This window comes from Ostrea edulis, chromosome 4 (genome assembly GCF_947568905.1).
Source record: "Ostrea edulis chromosome 4, xbOstEdul1.1, whole genome shotgun sequence".
Taxonomy (NCBI): Eukaryota; Metazoa; Mollusca; class Bivalvia; order Ostreida; family Ostreidae; genus Ostrea; species Ostrea edulis.
This window is the reverse complement of record NC_079167.1, coordinates 46,838,800-46,865,578: the sequence shown is the minus strand read 5'-3', so window position 1 is coordinate 46,865,578 and position 26,779 is coordinate 46,838,800. Positions and strand designations below refer to the sequence as shown.

General features: G+C 35.6%; 1 protein-coding gene across 5 annotated transcripts in view; it reads left to right on the top strand.

Annotated features, from left to right (window-relative positions):
- Positions 1-26,779, top strand: part of LOC125670995 (uncharacterized) — a 180,054-nt gene that overhangs the window by 60,063 nt on the left and 93,212 nt on the right. For 4 of the 5 annotated variants that reach the window (XM_056162783.1, XM_056162780.1, XM_056162781.1 and 1 more), the window contains 2 exons: positions 4,039-4,101; positions 19,679-22,648. In XM_056162783.1, coding sequence (XP_056018758.1) covers positions 4,039-4,101; positions 19,679-22,648 — 3,033 coding nt within the window. The remainder of the gene's footprint in view (positions 1-4,038; positions 4,102-19,678; positions 22,649-26,779) is intronic. The other variant, XM_056162784.1, reaches the window with a different exon arrangement.

The window sequence follows — 26,779 nt, the reverse complement described above, 5'->3', positions numbered from 1 at the left end:
CATTCTTGACGTTGTGTCGCATCCTGTGAATGTGTCTAGAAATGGCAAGGATTGACAAACTTCGTTTCCTAAAAAGACGTCTGGTTTTAACAATATTCTTCACTTAGGGGCAAGATCAAAAGTTCAATGTCTCACAAAAGACTAAATTCACATAGTTTTCACCAAGACCCCCATACTAAATATGACAAATGTTGAAACTAATCGAATAACAAGAAAAAAACATACGATTTTAAATAACACTATATATGTATACCTTTTCTACTGTTTATTCACAAAAACGAAAGTGTACTATATTAAATCTATTAAATGTTCATTAAAATGTTATATAATTATGTTAGGCCATGCTAATTTGTAATCTAGTTCGTCGGATTCGCCGCTTCTATTTGTAATAATTCCAAATTATAATATTATCAAAAAATAATATCCGCCCGCGTGTTAAAAATTATCCATAAAATATTTTCGACTTTTTTTACAACAAGCGCACAAATGACCTTGATGTATGTGCTGACAAATGACAGAAGCGCGGGCTCTCAAGATATTTCCTAACAGTGTAATACGGTTAAATTATTCATGATGTCTATCTTGATATGTACAATACTTCATAACACTGGATTGGAAGTTGTTCCTTATGCTGCAATCGAACTGGAAGCCGATGAAACTTTTGAAGTGCTATTCGATGCCACTATTTAGAGAACATTGACAGCGTACGATTTATTGATTGATTATATATTGTCTAAAGTCTCTCTTGAAAATATTTCACTCACATTGACGGTGAAGGGCTGCAAAATTTAGGCCTATGCTCAGCGCTTATGGCAGGGAGGGATCTTTATCGTGCCATACCTGCTGTGACATGGATCTGTTTTTTGCAGTCCTGTCTGAAGGACCGCCCCATTTATTCGCCTCTTATGACAAGCAAGGGTACTGAGGACTATTTTAAACCGGACCGACAGTTAGCGACAAATTCACAAAAGGTTTGGTGATATCCTATCAAAATTCAAGAAAATGTTCAAAGCGATGCAATGGAGATTTCAAAACTGGACATATCCCTACCAATATGCATATCTCTGAATCGAAAGTTTGTAGAAATGTTAAATAAAATTCTTCAAAAAGATCTTATCAGTTAATGTTGCAAAGTACATGTATTAGGTATAAAGAAAATAAGTCTTTGAAACCTGAAATACTTCTTATTTATTGTAAACTATATCAACAAAGTTGAAAAATATTAAATTTATGTGGTAAACAAATGATATTTGATGATTTTAAATCTTTATTTTTAAGCGCTCGCTTTTTATAATCACACTTAATTCAATTAAAAATATTTATATTTCTTGTATTCGCTCGCCTCATAATTTTTATCTCCAAAATTAACAATAATATTTGTAAAATAATTTCGCCCACTTGCCTCACTTTTTTTTGTTTGAAAATCCGAAGAACTATTTTACAAATTGGTGTGGCCTTATGTTATGTTATATCATTATGTTATATCATTATTCAACAGTCGCTTGTCTTTTTTCTTTTTCCACTAAAGTGTAATCGATGTCGGATGACAGAAACTTACGTTTTTTTTTTATCCCCCCTAACTATTTGAATTCAAATCTTTATCCGACATCGATCTTTTGATCTCGTCCCATAGGCCAGTTATGTTTATTTCAGAGTTCGTTGTTATTTCTGTGCTTTATATAAAAATATTTCAAATGCAATGTGTATTTTGTATGATCCTCTGAAACTTTCGATGAATAACTTTATCCCATTTCCATTCTCAATGTCAATGACCATGTATCATGTGACAGCGTGGCGAGAATTCCATCATAATCGAAAACAAGTTTTGTCTTGAATAGATGGCCGAGTGGTCTAGCGTGCTGGTCGCATGCTACTAGGAGATTTCGTTCTGCAGGTCGTGAATTCAACACTAATTAAAAATAGTTATTACTAGATTCTAAGATTGTTCATTTTACATCAAGTCATGATACTAGGCTCAAGTGCTTACTTTACATTGATTTTTATTATTTATATTATTGTTTTATTATCATTATTATTACCCATGAATGACTCCCCAAACCTGATTTTCTAAAGGAAAAGCAAAATTACTTTTTTGATTAGTTTTATTAAAGCTTTTGATACAAAATGCTTGCTCAAATGATGAAGATACAAAATAACTGAAACTTTTAACCCTAATGGCTTTCCAGACTTCTTTTTTAGTGAACGTAGTTCTCCCTTGTAAATTGACACTAATTCTTCAAGATTTCATTTATAATTGATTATTTATAATTTCTAAAATAAATATTGTGTTTCATAATTGAAATTAATTCAGTAAAGGGTCAAACAAAATATTTTAAAGCTTTCTTCCAAAAGTTCCCCGGGAATGGAAGTCGGTAAAGAATATGAGATGCTGAGCAATATTGTATGTGTATATAAGGTGTCAAAAATCACCTTTTTAATACAAATGTTAAGCTGTTTAATCGCATTTTTTATTACATACACCTTAGATCGTTGTGTATATGTTTATTCCGATGATTTTCATAGTTGAGTTACTCCCCTTTGCGTGTAAGGCGTGCCGTAAACACCACAAAATATCGATGGTTTACTAAAACATTTAAGTCTAAATTTGAAATATTTCCCATTGTCTGATTTTTTGTATGTTGCTAATCATGCTTTTGTTTATTAAATTCCATGGAGTTTATTTCTGTTGCAATTACTTTGAGGTGATTTGCTAGATTGACTAGACTATTCTACACCCTTATCTTCTTGTGAAAAGGTAGTGTAATGCGTTCATTTTGGAGAAAATGTCACCTAGTTGAGTTCGATTTTGACCTAAATAGGAAAACTGGAATAGAACACACAATATATACAAAGGGATGTCATTGAGTATTACATCCTTATCTTTAAATTTATGAAAAGTTTGATTAAAGCGGCTATTGAAGGAAAATGCCGAGACTGGGACTGGCTTTTGGCATTGTTTTTATTCGATCATAAGTGAGCTTTTCTGTTCAAAATTTGTCTGTTGTCGGCATAAACTTTTCATGTTTTCATCTTCTCCAGAACGACTAAGCCAATTTCAACCAAACTTGGCACAAAGCATCCTTGGGTGAAGGGGATTCAAGTTTGTTCAAATGAAGGGCCGTGCCCCTTCAAAAGGGAGATAATCACAAAAATAAAAAAATAGGGTGGGGTCATTTAAAAATCTTCTCAAGAGCCTCTGGGCCAGAAAAACTGAAATTTACATGAAAGCTTCCTGACATAGTGGAGATGCAAGTTTTTAAAAATCTGGACCCCTGGGGTTATGGTGGGGCCACAATAGGGGGTCAAAGTTTTACATGTGAATGTATAGGGAACCAAACTTTTCATAAAACATCCTTAGATGAAATTAGTTAATATGAAAGGTCACACTCGTCTGCAATGGCATATGATAATTAAAGAATTTGTTGTCAAGTTTAATAGTTATGTTTGTTTAGTCATTATCTTTGAAGAGTTTTTTATGAACCAAGCTGCTTGTATAATGATAGTTTTGCTCAAGCTTATTTATTGTTAGGAACTGCTGCTCAGGTGAGCGATGTGGCCCATGGGCCTCTTGTTTGTAGGTTCCACTGGTCCCAGAGTTTTCACACATTATTTTACAAAAGGAGAAAATAATATGATCAAAATTATCAGAATGCTGGCATGAGTTGTCATATCTAAATTAACGAGAAATTCATATTCTGATGTATTCTTTTTTTATCAAATAAAAAAATCTGGGACCAGGACCGAAGACCGGGTTTAAGTCATGGGACTGAGATAGAAGAGCGAGACTGAGACCAGGTTTTAGTCACTACCAAATATCTTTATTTTTAGTGGTAATTAGCTTAATTATACCAATTAGTTTGATTTTTGGCCAAAATTTTGACAGATTGACTAGATTATTACTGAAATATCAGAACTTGGTAATGATTGAAGGCAATATGACATAAGAGTCCAATATTATTACATTCATTATTTCATAGTTCATTTCATCTATTAATTATCATCATTAATTTAAAACATCCATGGAAATGTACTTTGCAGAAGGAATTTTCCTTAAAATGCCGCACTCGATTGCCACGGACGGCTAACATTTCCCGACTCCTTGTAGGTTGATGAGAAATTTTTATATTTTGTCACTCTTGAGACTGTATACTCTGACATTTCTCATATTTCTTGGTGTTTTGCTTTGTGTATGTTGGACAGAAAAATATTTCAAAAATTCCAATAGTAATATTGTAGATTAATTTAATATCCTCATTTTCTTAAATTTCTTTCCTGAAAGCTGGCTTTAAATTAGTCTAAGATATTTTCATCATCTCTTCATTTGATGAAACACCATTAAAAGGATTATTTCAAGTTTGATTTCAACATTTGTAGACTTTCCACATTTTTTGTCAAAATTCTAGATTCAAGTAATTTTTCTGAGGGTATTGCAAGATATTTGGTTGATATTTTCTGACATACACAAATTTGATTGGTGAAGGGAATTTTTGTATCATCTGGATCACTGTAATGCTTTTTAAACACTGGTCCTGTTCAGTTTTCTGAAAGTCCTAACATTTGTCCTGTTTGATTGAGAGTGATTCTGATGAAATTATTTGTGGTTGTATTAGCACTTAGATAATTTCTTGAAAGTTTTACACATTTTGAATGAAACTTTAGTATGTCTAGAGTACTCATAGATGTGTGATTTTTTAAAAAAAATAGTGTACTTGTACGTACAATGTATGTGTAAAAAATGTGCAAGTACACTGAACTTTGCACAGTTTTCTTCATTCACATATATACAGATGCTTGATGTTTTTACATTTTGTATATATTAATACATATAAAGTGAGCAATACAATTGTAGATCTGTATTTAAAATAATTTCAAATCATGATAATTGTATTTTTCATTTTTCATGAAGGTTGATCAGATTCAAAGCTCTAAGTGTAAGGCTTAGACCAGTTTTACTTTATCATAAGTAAATTTTAGATCCTTAATTGTGTTACAGACCCTGAAGCTTACTACTACACCAAATAAACCATTCTGTTACAGTTCTATTCTCACAACTACACCAGATGAACCATTCTGTTACAGTTCCGTTCTCACTACTACACCAGATGAATCATTCTGTTACAGTTCTGTTCTCACTACTACACCAAATAAACCATTCTGTAACAGTTCCATTCTCACTACTACACCAAATAAACCATTCTGTTACAGTTCCGTTCTCACTACTACACCAGATGAATCATTCTGTTACAGTTCCATTCTCACTACTACACCAAATAAACCATTCTGTTACAGTTCCATTCTCACTACTACACCAAATAAACCATTCTGTTACAGTTCCGTTCTCACTACTACACCAAATAAACCATTCTGTTACAGTTCCGTTCTCACAACTACACCAGATGAACCATTCTGTTACATTTCCGTTCTCACTTAACTACACCAAATAAACCATTCTGTTACAGTTCCATTCTCACTACTACACCAAATAAACCATTCTGTTACAGTTCCGTTCTCACTACTACACCAGATGAATCATTCTGTTACAGTTCCATTCTCACTACTACACCAGATGAACCATTCTGTTACAGTTCCGTTCTCAACTAGATCGTTCTGTTCCCACACCAAACCATTCCATTCAAATTATTAAATGTTCCGTTCCCAGACCAAACCATTCCATTCTCATCTAAAACCGTTCGTTCTCGATAAACATTCGTTCACTCCACAGGCAATTGCATCGCTTGGGGATCGAATTTACTATATAAAGAGTAAAGGTATAGAACTCTAAATATAGAGTACCCAAGTTAGCCGATGTAAAAACAATAAATTAATTGATATAAAATTCTACTTTGTATTTTAATTTATTCATACATAATCAATCTACATTACTACCAAAGTTCATCCCGAAATTCTGTATACTTTCCAAGATATGCAGAAATGAACTCGGAAAAATGCCTATTATTTTTTGGTTGACTTTTAGCTGGACCCTGACACTATACGACTACACAGAGTGTTTGAGCATTGCAACAAGCTATCAAATAGAATGTGCAGCATAAAATATCATTTCTCTAAAATGAATTTCTTACCCCAATTCATAAAATGAAGTCCGTAATAGCTCCAAGTGACTGAAAAGTTTTAAACCGTCTGTACTTTCACAATCCCAGCCATCACGGTAGTTATGACTAATTACCCAAAAGAGATCAAAGGACCCATAACGATTTAGAGACTCAAATACTAATATTTATCAATATTGATTCATTATAGTACATAAATTATGCTAATAACAAGTCTTTATAAACATACAAATGTCTTATTATGTCTATTTTTATCTAAATCACATTATCACGAGTGTTTGACGATTTATAATAATGATGTCAATGTGGGTAGTTAGTGGCACCGATGAAAATGACTGTGATAAATGAAACTTTCCTGATATAGAGTAGATTCAAATTTGTTTAGATCATTTCCCCCAGGGTAGGGCAGTGTGTGGAATAACCGTGCGCCAGACCGCCCAAGATGCATAAATTTCTTACTATAGACGTCTGATCGGACGTGATAAAATTTACTTTAAATAAACTTTAGATGGATCAAATATATATCATTGTACCGGTAATGAAATTGTAATAAGCCAAGGAACAGACCTTGTGAAATTTTAGGTTACCTGAACCGAAGGTTTAAGTGAGCTTTTCTGATCGAAATTTGTCAGTCATTGTTGTTGTAAACTTTTTACATTTTTATCTTCTTCTCCAGAACCAAACTTAGCATAAAGCATCTATCGGTGAAGGGAATTCAAGTTTGTTCAAATGAAGGGCCACACCTTTCTACAAGGGGAGATAATAGCAAAATAGTGAAAATACATTGGTGACTTTTAAAAATCTTCTTCTCAAGAGCCACTGGACCAATTTCGACCAAACTTTACACAAAACCATCCTTGGGTGAAGGGCTTACAAGTTTGTTCAAATGAAGGGCCATGCCCCTTTCAAAGGGTTTATATATAATCACAAAAATAGGGTGGGGTCATTTAAAAATCCATTCTTCACACATTTCAATCTCTTCGCTGTCTTTGTAGAATTTTTCAAGACTTGACAAACGAAACCTACCGAAGTGAAACAGATTGTATAACCAAATGTTTTAATTATGATAATTAAAAATGGTATCTCAGGACCCTGTGAAAGTTAATTACCACATTCATATAAATAAAATTCGCCTCTCCTTTCATGTAGGCTTTTGGCTTGACTGATACCAAGTTTTAAAAGTTGGAAAGGGGAGGGGGGGTGGGGTGGGGGTGAGTAAGCACAAAGTACATATCCGAAGTTGATTATACCATGTGCAATATGGGACTTTCGAGATACCGATCCACTCTTGACTTTTATCGCACGTTGAATGTGATTTGTAGGGCATGTCACTTCTGGTTTACAATAACAACTAAGTAAACAAGCGTGGAATACTTCAATTGCTATCAAGTTACTGTATTGAAATGCTATTTTTCAAAGAAAGGAATCACTACAACCATTTATAGGAAAATGCATTTGATTAAATTATGTGAGTTGGCGAGGAAAACAAATCTAGGCAATATCTTGAGGATATCGGTAAAACTTCGCACCTTCCATCGAAGGATATGCGTCTTAATGCGCCTTTTTCCTTCCATCTAATTTACACCCAGGTACTAAGCACCAATAGTGACTTGGATTGTCATCGTGGGACTGCACATAGCTCTTTACAGGCCGTCTACTAGCGAAACACCATTTGTATCGATGTCAACTTTGCCCTACAATTGCTTGCTATCACGTGGCCCTGGTGTATAAACGTCAAATCTAATCGGTCGTTCCGACTCATCGCAAAAGTTCTGTATTAGTTTCGGATCCAGTCTCAGAGGTCTGGGGAAGCACACTAAACAAGGGGTGGGGTCGCTGTTGAGCATAAATACATTGTTTGAAGAAGCTGGTGTCTGAGAAAGTTTAGAGCAGGACGAGCTCTTAATCTTTTATTTTATATCTAACTGCTGAGGTGTGAGTACTTTCAATAAAAATTCAATATACCATATTCTATGAATGCAATTCAGAAAGATATATATACATGTATATTGGTATGTAGTAAGTCTAAAGATAACTCTATATATTTGGGGTGTTGGTAAGACGGAATTGAAAATGGAACGGAAAATATTTTATGCAATAATATCAGGAGGAGGTCAGCATTTTGTAAAATCAAAAGGCTTATGAACAAGGGAAGCAGAAATTACAAACAGAACGGGAAGACATGATAAGAATCCGTCGTTTGATATACTACATACAAATCCACAATATCCTCATGTCTACATAGATTTAGAGCAAAAAATACTGAAACATGTATTTATGCCCAAATGCGGATACAACGCCGACAACCCCACCCCATTGTTTACAGTGGCGTAGCTTCCATTGAGGCAACCGAGGCAGCTGCCTCGGTAAAAAAAACACCTTTTACGTTGTTAAAATGTCGATAGCTTCTGGGGGGCACCCCAGACCCCCTGCCTCGGTAATATTCGAACCCAAGCTACGCCTATGGTTTAGTGTGTTTCCCCAGACCTCTGAGACTGTAACCCTCCATTCTGAAATTTATGGATACGAAACTAATTGCACATGATATTTAATGTACTTTGTGCTTACTCACACCCCCTTTCCAACTTTTAAAACTTTGTATCAGTCAAGCTGAAAGCTTACATTAAAGGGGAGGTGAATTTTATTCATTTGTGGTAACTTTCACAGGGGCCCGAGACACCATTTTTAAAGGAAGTGAACATGAAAATGTGACAAAGGGTTTAAATTTGTCATTTTGATGTATATAATGAATTCTGAAAATCATTAAGATGTAGCTTTCTTTAGTAGGGAGATATTTCATAAAGATTAACTAATCTTTTCAATCCTTGGGAGCTGCCATATTGAAAAATAATTACCTCCCTGCTGGGTTATCCCTTTGCATCCACTAGAGGGCAGCACTGATGCTGATGTCAGTAGGACACATTGTGTATTTTTGGCACATTGTAAGCATCAACATTTAAATGTCATCAGCAATATGGGATATCAGTTTGAACCTGATGTTACAGAGGAAGAAATTGTTTCTCAGAATAATTCTTCTTTACCAGCAATTGATTTTAATGAGAGAGGAATTATGTACATTCAAGGGGTGTCTTTGTTGTCATGAGTTTGAATATTTTGTGTCAGATTACATGGATATACACATAAAGTGCGGTTCTCTACACCCATATTTTGACATGGTGTGTCTAAGTCCTGTTATAATTGATACAGTTTACATTTATCCATGGATTTATGTATCCAGAGAGGAAGGGTCTCAGAGGACTTGGATAACAACTTGTTAAACAAGTAAGAAAAACACGAAAATGAAAAATACCTTCTGTATTCACATGTATTAAAATCTAAACATAACATGGCATTTGTGTGTAAATATTTCCAATTACACACACACGTGATAGAATACATTAACAATTCTGCTGCAGGCAATGCTATCAAGATCTAATGGCCTACAGACAGTTTAACAACTAGGTCAGTAGCGGTCAGCCTCTTGGGGGGGGGGGGGGATCAAAGTAGTTTTAATTTACCCTCATTTGTTGTGACATAAATTAAGGGAGCATTTCCTAAAGAGCACTGCAATTATAAAGGATTTCTTGAAACCTCAGACTTTGATACAGGTTCTGAATAAGTAATTTTTATTATAAAATATATAATTTATATGCCTATATTGCAGTACTTTTATGACAGTCACCTTAATTATCTCCAAATATTTTAAAATCTATTAAAATTAATTGATTTGGAATCTTGAAATATAACAGTACTAGTGCTTCAGAAGTTGGAGGAGCTGGACATATTTTGTGGAAGTGTTTTCTTCTTTTTCATAATGCATTGTAATTAGATTTGATTTCAATTCTTTTTACTCCAAAACCTTATCCATCAATTCTAATATGAATCCATAAATTTCTGCTGTATAATAGTGACCCAGTCAACAACAGCAATGTGTCTCATCTACGTCAGAGCACAGATGCATACTGGGAAATAATGGATGACCTCCATAAACCTTTAACTTAGAGTGTTTAATTGATCAAATCTCGTAATAGAAACAAGCAAATTAGATTCAGACCACACTATCTAGTTTCAGGAGGTCTTTTAAGTTTATTATGCAACAAATATTTTTTTCATGTTCACTTCCTTTAATTATTATAATTAAAAGAGCTCGATATACAATCTGTTTCATTTCAGTAGGTTTCGTTTCGGTAGGTTTTGTTTCATTTCGGTGGGTTTCGTTTCGGTAGATTTTGTTTCGTTTCGATTTCGTTACAGGTACCCAATATTTTGTCATTATAGTTATCTCTTTTATATAACTAATATTTTATTCTTTTTTAAAAAACATTTTTGTTATGCAATCTTTTGTCTTTTTAGGCTTTTATATAGAAGAAAGTCCACTTGTAGTGAAAAGGTAACCTATAGGTGTCCAATAACTTGACAATTGCTGTCCTTTATTTTTAATAAAGCTAAGGACAGACACTCTCTGTCCTTAGAAATAATGGACAATTGTCAACTTATTGGACAGTGCCAGGTAAACCCAAGAACTTATTAGATGTCTACAGGTAGGCTGAAAATAAGAGAAAGATAATACACTTGTAAAAGAGATACAAATTTAATTTTATATTCCCTACAAGTAAATATCCACACAAATATCAGAAAAATTACTGAAACACTTAAAACGATATTTCCCCTTTGTATAATTCTCTGCTCCAAATTTAAGATTCACAATTTTTTAAATTCCATTGGCCATTATTATATCGCATCAAAACTTCAATTTGAAAATACTTCCATGCTGTATTTGAATTTCGCTGGATCCAGAGGCACATTCCGGAACTCCTTCACAATGCATTTTTTGTTTTCTTTATTATCCTAATTCTGAATTATTATTTTCGCTTTCATGAATAATTTCATTTCACGAGATGGGCATATTGGATTCTTTTGGCTGGCGTTAATTATTTCCTCATCCAAATATTCGAAAACACAATGCTTTTCAGATCAAAATTTGGCTCCATAACTTTCTCACCCTCCATATCCATAATATATTAACATAGTATCCGCGATACTTTCATTAAAATCCTTAAATTCTAATTGTGCAATGAAAATGCTCTCCCCATCAGAGGACGACATGTTGATATGGCTCAGTACTACAGAGCGAGTGAATATAAAACCTGCAGTACAAGACTATTTACCTGACAATATCCAATAAGTGAACAAAAGAAAAGACCGGTTATATTGTCAGACTATTAGAAAATAGCTTTATTCATAATTATCATTGTCAATGGGTTTACCTGAGCCTGTCCAACAAAAGATGTAATGTATTAAGTAGGATATAAGCCTCAAACTGTCCATTCTGTGAGAGAAAGAACTGATCTCGGTAGGGCCTTGATCAGTTCTTTCTCTGATAGAGTGGACAGTTTTTGGCTTAATTCTTTACGTCATTCACATTTCTTTTTAGCTCACCTGAACCGAAGGTTCAAGTGAGCTTTTCTGATCACATTTTGTCCGGCGTCCATCTGTCTGTAACTTTTCACATTTTCATCTTCTTCTCATGAACCACTGGGCCAATTTCAACCAAACATGGCCAAAATCATCCTTGGGTGAAGGGCTTTCAAGTTTGTTCAAATGAAGGGCCATGTCCCTTTGAAAGGGGAGATAATTACAAAAATGCAAAAATAGGGTGGGGTCATTTAAAAATCTTCTTCTCAAGAACCACTGGGCCAGAAGAGCTGAGATTTACTTGAAAGCTTCCTGACATATTGCAGATTTAAGTTTGTTCAAATCATGGCCCCCGGGGGTAGGATGGGGCCACAAGGGGGGATCAAAGTTTTACATACAAATATATAGGAAAAATCTTCTTCTCAAGAACCACTGAGCCAGAAAAGCTGATTTTTACATGAAAACTTTCTGACATAGTACAGATTCAAGTTTGTTCAAATCATGGCCCCAGGGGATAAGATGGGGCCACAAGGGGGGATCAAAGTTTTACATACAAATATATAGTTAAAAACTTTAAAAATCTTCTTCTCAAGAACCACTGAGCCAGAAAAGCTGAGATTTATTTGAAAGCTTCCTGACATAATGCAGATTCAAGTTTGTTCAAATCATGGGCCCTGGGGGTTGGATGGGGCCACAATAGGGGATCAAAGTTTTACATACAAATATATAGGAAAAATCTTCTTCTCAAGAACCACTGAGCCAGAAAAGCTGATTTTTACATGAAAACTTTCTGACATAGTGTAGATTCAAGTTTGTTCAAATCATGGCCCCAGGGGGTAGGATGGGGCCACAAGGGGGGATCAAAGTTTTACACACAAATATACAGTGGAGCCTCGGTAATCCGGACGCTTCACCTTCCGGACGATTTTTCTAGGGAACGGAATTTTTATACATTATTTTGCATCATTAATCCGGAAATTCGCGTTCCGGATCCGGACGGTCACTTTTTAACTACAAAATGTTATAATGCATTGAAAATTGTACCGTTAATCCGGACGGTAATTTTGTTTAGGGAAGGTCTGTGTCGGACAGTTTTTGCAAGGCGTAAATTATAAAGAAAACAAGCCAAACTGTCTAATTGAAGCGATTACCTGTACCCTGTCAACACATCCTTCCAATTAGGTGGTGTGTGATCATAAGTCCGTTAGATGGCACGTGCCGATCGAGACATTGTATTGCCAATTTTCGCACGTAAGATCTTTATTGCGTGTAGTGTTGAATTTTGTAAATAAATCTGTAGCATATTATTTTATAGTCTTGATCAATACCCTAATAGTATCAATAAATTAAACATCATGCCGTAATGATAATTTTTTTTAACTGCTACACATGTCAGTTGTACTGATTCGTAAATTGATATCGGCTTATTCAAATCTAAAGAGTATTCTGGATTTTACTGTTGATTGGCGTGAAATATACATGTGTGATCATGCACATGTATATGTAGTATAGGGTTTTAACGTTTAGAATGTCACGGATGTAGAATGTACCTGTGTACGATTGATTCTTGTTACGATGTTGTAGAGCTTTATTGCTTTCGAATTTTTAAACTCTGGGTAGAAGTGAGAAAATTACCATTTTAAGGAAAATGACAATTAAATTCTGTATGTACCTGTAATGTTAGTTTCATCCGAGTTTTGTTTCTGTTATTATCGCATCATGAAAATAATAGGTGTGCGTGACTAGATCAAAGCAGTAGTAGGTCATGATATTACGAGCTTAAATGATTTTGTTCTCCCGATGTTGTCTTGGATAATTATAGAATAAGAAATATAAACTCTGGCAGATTGAATTTCGGTTAAAGAATGTTGTCAACTGACATGATAATCGCGAAATTCTTATATCAACTTTGGACGATGAAGATTGTTTTAACAGACCGCCGAACCCGTGAATCGTGACTGATGGAAATTACCGGCCTCTTTAAAAAGTGAAAGTGTGATGAAATGTTTGAAGTGTAAATGATTATGATAGTTACTAATGATTTATTTACTTATAGTTACATAAAGTGCTTCATTATTTGTTTTAGTGCATACGGTACACAGTTTTGTATATTTATTTTTAGGGATCATATGTATGTACAATGTAAGCACAGGCAAATACACTGAACACGTACATTAAATTTTAGTGCTTTGAAATACATGCATATGTAAATGTTAACATTATCATAATTTAATTACTAATGCAAATGGTCAAATCCAATGATAGAATGTGTTTAATTCACTATGCATCAATAAAGTAGGCACATATTGGCTACTTATGTAAAGATAGAATATATGCGATTCATTTATCCGGACGCTTCATTTATCCGGACGATTTTGCTGGGAACCAAAGTGTCCGGATTAACGAGGCTCCACTGTATAGGGAAAAACTTAAAAAATCTTCTTCTCAAGAACCACTGAGCCAGAAAAGCTGAGATTTACATGAAAGTTTCCTGACATAATACAGATTCTAGTTTGTTCAAATCATGGGCCCCTGGGGTTGGATGGGGCCACAATAGGGGATCAAAGTTTTACATACAAATATATAGGGAAAAACTTAAAAAATCTTCTTCTCAAGAACCACTGAGCCAGAAAAGCTGATTTTTACATGAAAGCTTCCTGACATAATGCAGATTCTAGTTTGTTCAAATCATGGGCCCCTGGGGTTGGATGGGGCCACAATAGGGGATCAAAGTTTTACATAGAAATATATAGGAAAAATCTTCTTCTCAAGAACCACTGAGCCAGAAAAGCTGATATTTACAAGAAAACTTTCTGACATAGTGCAGATTCAAGTTTGTTCAAATCATGGCCCCCGGGGGGGTAGGATGGGCCACAAGGGGGGGGGGGGGGGTCAAAGTTTTACATACAAATATAGGAAAAAGCTTAAAAAATCTTCTCAAGAACCATTGGGCCAAAGAAGTTGACATTTACATGAAAGTTTTCTGACATAGTGTTAAGATTCAAGTTTGCAAAGGGTAGTTTGGGCCATAATAGGGACTAAGGTTTTACATGCAAATATATATGGAAAGTCTTCAGATATGGGCCACGGTGACTCAGGTGAGCGATGTGGCCCATGGGCCTCTTGTTATGAAAATGCATTGCTTTTTCCAGTTCAGATTAATAGTTATAACATAACACATTAAATAATCCGCTGCATGACACAATTAATATCTTAATACGTTAAATATTCCTACACTATGAGTAATATTTGATATTCATAAGTAATTTGAATATATATATTTAAATTGATATCTTAATAACAAAAAATAAATAAATAGATAGAAACAAAAAGCAGCTTTTGGTTGCAGTGCGTCGTACATCAACATTCGAACATTTTTAACTTCTTCTTGATACCTACTATTCCAATTCTTTTCAAATATGGTATGAAGCATCTTTGGGACAAGGGTAACATAAATTGTAAATTTCAGGACTCCTGCACCTCTGGAGCCTTAGGGGCGGGGCAAAAACTGCCCAAAATTTACCAATTTTCAAAAATCTTCTTCTCTACAACTGCACATGTATAAGAGAAACTAAATGCATAGTGATATAGTGCAGGAAGCCTTCTACCAAATTGTAAATTTCATGATCCCTGGGTTAGGGTTTGTGACCCCAGTGCGGGGCCAAACTTGGTTTATAGTGTTTATGTGTAAAACACTTAAATAACATCTTCGTTAGTGCTATTGATGCTAAATTGAAACTAAATGGATATGTAGAAAGAGCAGATAGTCCTTTACCAAAATTGTAAATTTCATGATCCCTGGGATCCCAGGGCAGGGCCAAACTTGGTATATACCTGGGTAGTGTTTATGTGTAAAATCTTCTTTAGTGCTATTGATACTAAATTGAAACTAAATGGATATTTAGGAAGAGCTGGTAGTCCTTTAGATTACCAAAATTGTAAATTTGATGATCCCAGGGTAGGGGTTTTGGTATTATAGGGTGGGGCCAAAATGGTCAGTTATCAAATGTGTGAACAATAGAAATTTTACCTTCTTGACAAGTACCATTCCAATTTTTTTTAAAATTTGGTATGAAGCATCTTTAGGACAAAGGGACATAAATTATAAATTTCAGGACTCCAGCACCCCTGGGGCTTAGGAGCTGGACAAAAACTTCCCAAAATTGACCAATTTTCAAAAATTGTTTTCTTTACAACTACACATGTATAAGAGAAACTAAATGCATAGTGATATAGAACAGGAAAGCCTCTACCAAAATTGTAAATCATGATCCCCGGGTTAGGGGTTATGACCTCAGTGCAGGGCCAAACTTGGTATGTAGTGTTTATGTATATTAAACACTTAGATAACATCTTTAGTGCTATTGATACTAAATTGAAACTAAATGGATATTTAGATGATGCAGGTAGTCCTTTACCAAAATTGTAAATTTGATGATCCCAGGGGTAGGGGTGGTATGAGTGTGGGATCAAAATGATCAGTTATTAAATGTGTGAAGAATAGAAATTTTAACTTCTTCTTGATAATTACTACCATTCCAATTCTTTTCAAATTTGGTACGAAGCATCTTTGGGACATATTGTGAATTTCAGGATTTCTGGCTCCCCCCCCCCCTTCCGGGCCTTAGGGGTGGGGAAAAATTGACAAATTTTCTTCTCTATACCTGCATATCTTTAAGAAAAAACTAAATGCATAGTGATATAGAACAGGAAGGCCTCTACCAAAATTGTAACTTTCGGGATAGATACCCGGGGTAGAGATTCTGACTCCAGGGTGGGGCCAAACTTGGTATATGTATAGTGTATATGTGCTAAACGTATAGATGATATCTGCTTTAATGCTATTGATACTAAATCGAAACTAAATGGATATTTAGATGATGCAGGTAGTTCTTTACCAAAATTGTAAATTTCATTATCCTAGCTATTTAGGGTTTGGTTTCAGGGTGGTGCCAAAATAATTATATTGATTTGAAGGACTTCTTTAAGTTTGCTGATACCATGGAAAATCTAAATGCATATTTAGGAATAGCAGAAAAGGATGTACAAAAAAATGGTGAATTTCACAACTCAAGGATGAGTCCAAATTAGTCATATCATTTAATATTAATACATATATTATATGTAAAGGCTTTCATCAGTGTATGCACTTTTGAGGGCATTGAAGTTTTAAGAACACATCTTGTTTTATACTGTTGCTGAATATTAGAATTTAGCTTATAATTTCAGAACAGGAATTTTTTTCTACATTTCATAACCGTTGAGACTATAGTGATACTTTTTACTGTACTCAGGTGACCAATAAGGCCTGTGGGCCTCTTGTTGTCTCCCACCGCAACGCGGAAGGGGACATAGAGATACCGGTGTCCATCCGTCCCACTTCACTTTGTGGACACAACTCCTCAGAAACCGCTCAACGGATTTTGTTCATATTAAGTAGGATTGTTAGTCACCATGTGTAGTTAATCATATTATGCCGGAATATTGATTCAACAATTTTGACAGGAGTTATGGGACTTTGTTGAATTTGTACATAGTACAATATAGGAACACTTTGTGAATGCAACTCCTCCAAAACCGCTCAACGGATTTTGTTCATAATGTGCAGGATTGTTAGTCACCATATGTAGTTGATCATATTGTGCCACCATTTTTGATTCAACAATTTTGACAGGAGTTATGGGACTTTGTTGAATTTGTACATGCTACACTATAGGAACACTTTGTGGACGCAACTCCTCAGAAACCGCTCAATGGATTTTGTTCATATTTTGTGAGATTGTTGGTCACCATTTGTAGTTGATCATATTGTGCCACCATTTTGATTCGACAAATTTTATAGGAGTTATGGGACTTATTGAATTTGTACATAGTACACTATAGGAACACTTTGTGGACGCAACTCCTCCAAAACCACTCACCAGATTTTATTCAAATTTTGTAGGATTGTTAGTCACCATATGTAGTTGATGATGTTGCGCCGTCATTTTGATTCGACAAATTTTACAGGAGTTATGGGACTTTTGTGCTTCAACTTTTTTTGCGGCGGTGGGGGACAAGGCTACGTGCAGCAATCTTGTTTAAATTTGCACTCTTGAAACAGTTCAAATTATTTTAGTATACTGTGTAAAAAATTCAAATAATCATCAAAACCGGCATATGACACATCTCCCTATATGACTATCAGATGGTATATGTGCTAGAAAGAACGATGACAGTACAGAGTTGCGCCCAGGTGATCAGACTTTTGATAGATGCAACACCCTTGCACCTTTTTAAAACTTAATTTTCTAAATGTGTGAAATTCAATGTCGCTGAGAATATTTTTTGTCTAAACACGGGTGATACACAAAACCTGATACACAGACAGTCCGACACTCATAAGTTCTGTAATTGGTATATAGATAGAATACTTGTGCGAAAACTTGGAAGGAAAATAGTCTTTATTGAAATATACAGTGTCAACAATATAATTTTACTGATTTTTTCTTTCAAATAGGAACTTCCTATTTCTCCATTAGAGTTAATTAAAAATCATTGTTTCTAGACCAACTGTTCATGAACTAGCTTTCAGATTTACTGTCCTTGGTTTGCACGACAAATCACTGCCTACTTTCCCAGACTACTTAGAATGACATTGTGATAAATTTTCACCCACTCTGGACAGACAAGTAGCTCTTGTACCGTATAATCACCAGCTTTATGTTCTCCTTCAAACGTACTGTCTTTCCTCAATTCCTAAAAATAGTTTCTAATAATAAACGGAAAACCTGATCACGCACAACATGATACAAGATAGACCTGATAAATGCAAAACACGATGAACGATAGACCTGATAACACAAAAACGATAGAAAACGGAAAACCTTATAAACGCAAAACATGATATGATAGGATACACACAAGATGGAACACGCACGATAGAACACGATGGAAATGTCAAGAATAACATTGCGGGTATACTGTACATATTTTGATTTGTCATGTAGACTACGGGTGAGGAAGTACACTTTTTAATACATATAGTATTACAATACATTTATTATAAATGCATACAAAAATCTGAGACATCTTTAGGGTAGACTTCTTGAAAGAATTACATAATTGATTCTCTACAACAAATACTTCAGTTTATTTTTTATTTAATCTAGATCCATGTACTGCTGTCTCTATGATAGATAACGTATTTTAAAGCAATTAACCTGGCCATTTCTGTCCTTGAATCAATTTTTATTGATTATTTTTAAAGATATATTGATAGATACACTTTGATGCAGTTTAACAAGCTATGAATCATACTGTTATGAGCCTCTAATTAAATTCTCAAGAAATAAATACATGCAAGTACATGTAGAAATTGACTTCTTTTTGTAGTATATCTCTGCAGTACATATAATTTTACTGATAATTATTTTAAAATTGTGTCAAGGAACTGCCAACATTTCTGAGTTGTATCTGAAATCTATCCCGGAGAAATTTTTATATTGTAAAAAAGCAGTTCTGTATGAATCGTGGTAGTTATTTCATATGAGCTTAATTAATATATATATAACTGTACATCAGACTTCAATTTATTTTTGCCCCCTTTTTTCACTTTAAATTGGTAACATTTTGAAATATATAATTTGGAAAAACTTTAATGCATTCTCTCTTTCTCGCTTTATCACAATATTTCTGTATGTAAAAAGTGTCGAAAGAGTCCAAAATGCACAATTTGAAATTGAGGCCAAACCGCTTGTTCCCATCTTGGCCCAAAGCGTTTCTTTTTCGACCCAAACCATTATTTCTCTATCTTAAAGTGTTCTGTTCTTAATAAGAACTGTTCAGATCATTCGTTCCCAAACCATTCAACATTCTTTCACCAATCCACTGGTGTAGTAGTATGCTTCAGTGTCTATAAAACTTTAGGTATTGATATTTGTATATATAAGGAGCACACATTTTCTTTTCCCATTTCTCTGTCTTCTTTTCATACTATATATAAATTTCTTGATATTTGTTAATTTGCAAAATGTAGATATATTTTTTTGTTTAATGGCCTGCTTAAGGTAGTTCATTAGATAAATACTTTTCTGGAGATAATATAAGATAAGTCTGAATAGTGAAATTGTATATCATACTGGATTGTTTCTCAGGCATTGACAGCAAGGTTCATTGGAAGAGTAATTAATGCATGCTTCATCATTAATTTGTAGGAGAAGCGAGCCAGAGGACATTCAGATTCCACTGGTTCCTCTCCAGTTGGGTCTGACAGTACTGCTTCATCAAAGGTGTCTCCAGGACTAAATTACCGACACTCCCCAACAGAACCTCCAAGAACAGATGCAGGGCTCCAGGATCAATCTACAGGACAAGGAGTCAGTGTTAGTACAAAAAAGGAACTAACAGAGAGTCAAAGATCTCAGGTCTCCAAAAAAGACGAAGAAACAAATAAACCCTCACAGAAAAGTGAAGGTAAACAAAATTCATGTGGACACAGTGAGAAACAAAAAGTGGCTTCAAAGGGTACAACAAAACCAGGAAAGGGTACAACAGAACCAGCAAAACTAAAAGGTGACTCAAAGTGTGCTCAAGTTAGCAGCAAAGCAAAACAGTCACAAATACCAAAACCTGTTCAAATTCAGAATCAGAACAAAATCTTGAGTAACCTGAAAAGAGCCAGTTCTATGTCTTCCCTTCCAAACTTGGCTAAAATTGAAGGCCTGCCTACTCCCAAACCTCCAACATCACCTAAAACTAAGAATCAGTTGAGAAGAGCTCGACTTGGAATGTCAGGACAGTTTTCTATTTCACAGCCAGATCTTAGGGACATTGACAATTCAGACTCTGAAACATCCATGTCATCACATTCGCAAGTGGAAGAAAATACTATTCAGACAAAACATAAACTACTGATGTCCGTACAGCACAGTGTGTCTAATCCAGATCTAGTTAGCGCTGGTTTGTCACCAGATAGAAGTCCATCTGCTCAAGAGCAGAAGGGCAAACTGTCACCCTCCAAAAAATTGACAAGTTCCACAAGTGTTCCAAATCTAACTTCGGTGGGTAGGCCCAAGAAAAAAAAGTTTAGAGATACAGAGGAAGCTGCTGCCCAGAAAGCCAAACAAAATCTGCATAAAAGTGATCAAGATGCAAAACCAAAAGCTTCCTTAATACCAGTTAGTATGCCTCCTAATATAGATTTAGAAAACAAGGAAGAAAGACTTGATGCACTTTCAGATTTCACATCCTTAGAGAACTGCAATTCTCTCCCTCATGAATTTGCAGGAATGCCTCTGTCTTCTATAAGACAACAGCAGATAAGTCATGTGCTTGCCAAGTTATCACAATGTCTGAACATTCAGGATACAATTAGTACACTCAATTCTACAGAGTCCTCTGGAAATGACACCGCAGAGATTCGACAACAGGTAACAGATCAGATTCTAGCATCAGCAGGAATTAAACCAGGATCAGTACAAGCTCAACAGTTCTTAAATCAGTACAACATTGAACAGGCTGCATCAGAAAATGTACCAGATGAATCATTTTTATCAAATATTCAGACACCACCTTCAAATAATTCGAGTGCATTCAGTTCTGAGCCATTCAGTTCCAGCAGTGGAGGAAACAGAACTCAAACAAGTATAGCATCTAATTCCATAATGAGCTCAGGAGGGTCTGCTTCAGGTGGACAACAGCAAAGTAGAAGGATGAGTCCAAAAGGAGGAAAAAGTAAAGTGCATTTCTCCTCATTTTTGACAGAGATAAGCACCAGCGCAAGTCAGTCTTTGGAAGGTAGAATTTCTGTGAGGAAAATGGATATCACTCCTCAGAGTAGTCCCCGGGTAAGTGTTGATACTGTTGATGGATTACAAACTATTAATTCACAAGAAAATCTGAAACTTAGAATTGTGCCAAAAAACTCCAATGACCTGGGGTTAGGCTCTGGGCCTCAGGTCATTTGTGATAAGAACTCTGAGGAAACAGAGTCCATGTTGAGTAGAGTGGCCCTCAGTCCAGAAACTTCCGAGTCCTCACCTGGAACTCCAAAAGATATATTCAGTATAGGTCTTCCATTTCATGGATATGGAAATGAACCTGAACATAATTCATCAGACAAGGAAAATGATTTCAAGGGGAAGTTTGTTGGTACTTCTGAAGGATTCATACAGACAACTGTGTCTTCACCTTTCCATATTGATACTCGAGACTGTGTGAAAGAAAGTGTGAGATCAGATGACGGTTCTCAGTGTAGCACACTCAAAGCTAGTCAAGATTTACTTAGAAGCAGGGAATCAGGTGTTGGAAATTGTAAATCATCTGTTTTGGATGTAAAAAGTGAAATCCAACTTGCCACATCTGAGAAGAATTCAGAGGGCATTGATAGCAATCAGACAGGCCAGCAACAACAAACTGTATCATCTTGTGATAATGTTTCATTCCAGCATTCACTGATTACACAAAATAAGATCAACCCAGTAGAAACCACATATCGGATGCAAACTCAGAGAATACAAAGTAAAGCAGAAGCAAAGCGAGCTATTCAGAACCCTCACCCTCTGCAGCACACCTCCCCAGCTGTGGTGCCTGCTGAGTCTCATGAGTTTGTATCTAGTGGTGCAATGCATAAAGGACCAGCTTCATGCTCTGCTCAGAGAAAACTTGATTTGAATGTTGAAATGAATATGGGATATACAGGATTGCATGCACAAAATATATCCATGGATACCTCCACTGAACAAGAGGGTAAGGCAGAACACATTCAAAAATATCTATCTCAGGTTCAGAGCCAAAGAGGAGATTCACCAGTGAATACAGGAATACTTTTAGACATGCCCCCATTGGGGACTGCTGCAGACATCACAGCAGCCATCCAATCATTCACAGCAAGTCTGCAATCACTGGAGAATATGTCTGAGGAAGAATTGCTACAGATCCAAGCAGAACATTTTAACAAAATCCGTCAATTTTTGATAGAACAGCAAAGACAACAGTTGGAGGAGCTCTTCGTCATTCAGAGACGTGAACAACTCGATCTCCAGAATGAGATTACAAGTTACCAGAATAATGCGAGGAAACAGGCTGAGTTCAGCAATACTTCATACCTCAGCAATAGTGTTCACCTTTATCAGCCAAACCTTCAGCTCTCATCAGAAAACAATGCAGCTTATCATGCAGACCAGGTAGTTATAAAGTTTATATTTATAGTGAATTCATTTTTTTCTTTAACTCACCAGAGCCAAAGGCTCAAGTGAGCTTTTCTGATCAAAACTTTCCGTTGTCCGTCGATGACGTCGTTGTTGTAAGCTTTTCACATTTCATCTTCTTCTACAGAACTACAGGGCCAATTTCAACCAAACTTGGCACAAAGCATCCTTAGGTAAAGGGGATTCAAGTTTGTTCAAATTAAGGGCCTTGCCCCTTTCAAAGGGGAGATAATCACAAAAATGCAAAAATAGGGTGGGGTCATTTAAAAAAAAAAAAGAACCACTTGGCCAGAAAAGCTGAAATTTACATGAAAGCTTCCTGACATAGTGCAGATTCTTTGTTAAAATCATGATCCCTGGGGTTATGTTTGGGCCACAATAGGGGATCAAAGTTATACATGTGAATAAAAAAAGAAAATCTTTAAAAGTCTTCTTCTCAAGAACCACTGAATCAGACGAGTGGAGATTTACCTTTCAGAAAGCTTTGTGATATAGAGTAGATTCAAGTTTGTTCAGATCATGGCCCCCTGGGGTAGAGTGGGGCCACAATGGGGATGAAAGTTTTACATGCAGATGTATAGGAAAATTTTCCTCTGCAGAACCACTGGGCCAATTTCAATCAGACTTATTGCAAATCATCCTTTGTAAAGGTGAAGGGGATTCAAGTTTGTTCAAATGAAGGGTCAGGGCCTCCGTGGCCGAAGCATCACGCTCAAAATCACACGGCCTCTCATCTCTGTCGGCGCGGGTTCGAATCCCACTCGCGTCGGTAACTGAGAAAGTTTCCCACTTTACTTTCGGAAGGTCAGTGATCTCTTCCCAGGTACATTGTATCTGGGTTCTCTCTTCCACCAATAAAATCTTGGCGCCACCAGATAATTGAAAAATTGTTGAGTGTGGTGAAAAACAGCAAAACAATCAATCAATCATACCCCCTTCAAAGGGGAGATAATGACAAAAATAGGGTGGGGTTATTTAAAAATCTTCTCAAAAATCACTAGACCAGAAAAGCTGAAATTAACATGAAATCTTCTTTACATTGGAGATTCAAGTTTGTGAAAATCATAAACCCAGGGGGTAGGATGGGGCCACAATAGGGGATCAAAGTTTTACATACAAATATTTAGGAAAAATCTTTATAAAAATCTTCTTCTCAAGAACCACTAAGTGAGAAAAGCTGATATTTACATGAAAGCTTCCTGACATAGTGCAGATTCAAGTTTGTAAAAATCATGTCCCCCGGGGGTAGGATGGGGCCACAATACGGGATCAAAGTTTTACATACAAATACATAGGAAAATATTTTAAAATCTTCTTAAGAACCACTAAGCCAGTAAAGCTGATATTTACTAGAAAGTTTCCTGACATAGTGCAGATTCAAGTTTGTTAAAATCATGTCCCCCGGGGGTAGGATGGGGCCACAATAGGACATCAAAGTTTTACATACAAATATATAGGGACAATCTTTAAAAATCTTCTTCTCAAGAACCACGTGGCCAGAAGAGCTGATATTTACATAAAAGCTTCCTGATATAGTGCAGATTCAAGTTTATTAAAATCATGTCCCCCGGGGGTAGGATGGGGCCACAATAGGGGATGAAAGATTGCATACAAATATATAGGAAAAATCTTTAGAAATCTTCTTCTCAAGAACCACTAAGCCAGAAAAGCTGATATTTACATGAAAGTTTCCTGACATAGTGCAGATTCAAGTTTGTTGAAATCATGTCCCCCATGGGTAGGATGAGACCACAATAGGGGATCAAAGTTTTGCATACAAATATATAGGGACAATCTTTAAAAATCTTCTTCTCAAGAACCACTTGGCCAGAAGAGCTGATATTTACATAAAAGCTTCCTGACATAGTGCAGATTCAAGTTTGTAAAAATCATGGTCCCCTGGGGAAAGATGGGCCAAAGTAGGGGGTCAAAATTTTACAGATATATAGGGAAAATCATTAAAAATCTTTTTCTGAAAAATTACTGGGCCAGAAAAGTTTGTTTACATGAAACCTTCCTGATATAGTGCAGATTCAAGTATGTAAAAATCATGGTCCCCGGGAGTAGGTTGGGGCCACAATAGGGATCAAAGTTTTACATGCGAATATATAGGAGAAATCTTTAGATATGAGCCAAGGTGACTCAGGTGAACGATGTGACCCATGGGCCTCTTGTTTTTTTGTGCTTGCATTCATTTAATCTTTGGTACATTGCTTTGCCATAACAAGTTATAGATTAATTTAGAATTTTTCCTTGTCTAGTCTTTGTTCCTGAATAGTAGTTAATTTCCCAATTTTCCCCTTTAACATAATCTACATAATGAACTTCGAATATTGTTGCAGTCCAATAATTTTTGCGAACAGTTGGGGACTATGTATTGCTATACAATACTCTCAGAATGCTTGTTAAGTTTGATAATGAATGAATTTTTAGTTGTTACCTTAGAATTTTTTTTAGGTCAGTTGACCTATTGTAATTGGTTGTCGTCGTCCGTTTTGCTTTAACAAATAAACATATTTAACTTCTTGATACACAACGGAGTTAAGGTGTCCCGAGTAAAATAACAAGAAATAACAGCATATTCATATAAAAGTAAAATTCTTTCAAACGTCGCATATCTTTAGTAAAAATCGTTTGTCAATACATAAACAAACATCGTATCACGTGAGGAAATCCTTTGCTTAACTATTACGTCGTCATACAAGTGACGTAGAGCTATTTTTATCTGCTAGACTTATAGTTGTTTATCACCTCGGTACAGGTGAAAGATGCACACCAATCATTTGCAGTTTGGGCTTGATATGTCGACATTGATATGGTAAATTTAAAGTGTGATACGAATCGGTACAATATCCTCTCAAATATAGTAATTTCCATAATCTCAACTCAAATGTTGGGCATTTTCCACATTCACATCCAAATCGTATCTAAATGAGGCAAAAATTGTACCTTTCGTATCAAAATCCTAAATCTGCAACTAGTTACCTTTCTGAATATACCTTGATCGAAATAAAATATTGTCATCTTTCACCTGTATCGAGTCGATATGTTCATGCGTTGGTTTTCTTTATTCCAAATGACTACACATCGGGGGCAATATCAAGGTCACAAAGTGATGTAAAGATTACTTTACAGTCTTTCGTGCACATACATATATGTACTATATATAAAAATATGAGACATATATTATCGAAGAAAACTGGGGAAAAAATCATCTGACAAACAGATTTAAACACATACAGCTTGAACACTAGATAACGGCAATAAATAGCGAGAAAATATTATGACATTTTCCCCGCGATACAACTATAGACCTGTAAGTCGTGACGTAGTTTTATATTGTGACGTCATATAGTATGAAGTGCACCGAGGTACATTTTATGATGTTTGTTTTAACTTTACTCAGGACACCTTAACCCTGCTGCGTAGCTACTAGTCCAATTCATTTCAAATTTGGTATGAAGTATCTTTTGGACAAGGGGGACACAAATTATAAATTTTAGGACTCCAGCACCCCTGGGGCCCTAGGGGCGGGGCAAAAAAATGTGTAAGAAAAACTAAATGCATAGTGATGTAGAGCAGGAAGGCTTCTTCCAGAATTGTAAATTTCATGATCCCCGGGGTAGGGGTTCTTACTCCAGGGTGAGGCCAAACTTGGTATATAGTGTTAATGTGTAAAACACTTAAATAGCGTCTTCGTTAGAGCTATTGATACTATATTGAAACTAAATAGATATTTAGAAAGAACAGGTAGCCCTTTACCAAAATTGTATATTTGATGATCCAAGGGGTAGGTGTTTTGGTATCAGGGTGGGGCCAAAATGGTCAGTTATTAAGTGTGTAAACAATAGACATTTTTAACTTCTTCTTTAAAATTTTCATTCCAATTCTTTTCAAATTTGGTATGAAGCATCTTTGGAAGAAGGGGGACATAAATTGTAAATTTCAGGATTCCCGCACCCCTGGGGCCTAATTTCAGGATTCCCGCACTCCTGGGGCGGCAAAGACTGCCCAAAATTGACCAATTTTCAAAAATCTTCTTCTAATCAAGAACCACACATGTTTAAGAAAAACTAAATGCATTGTGATGTAGAGCAGGAAGGCCTC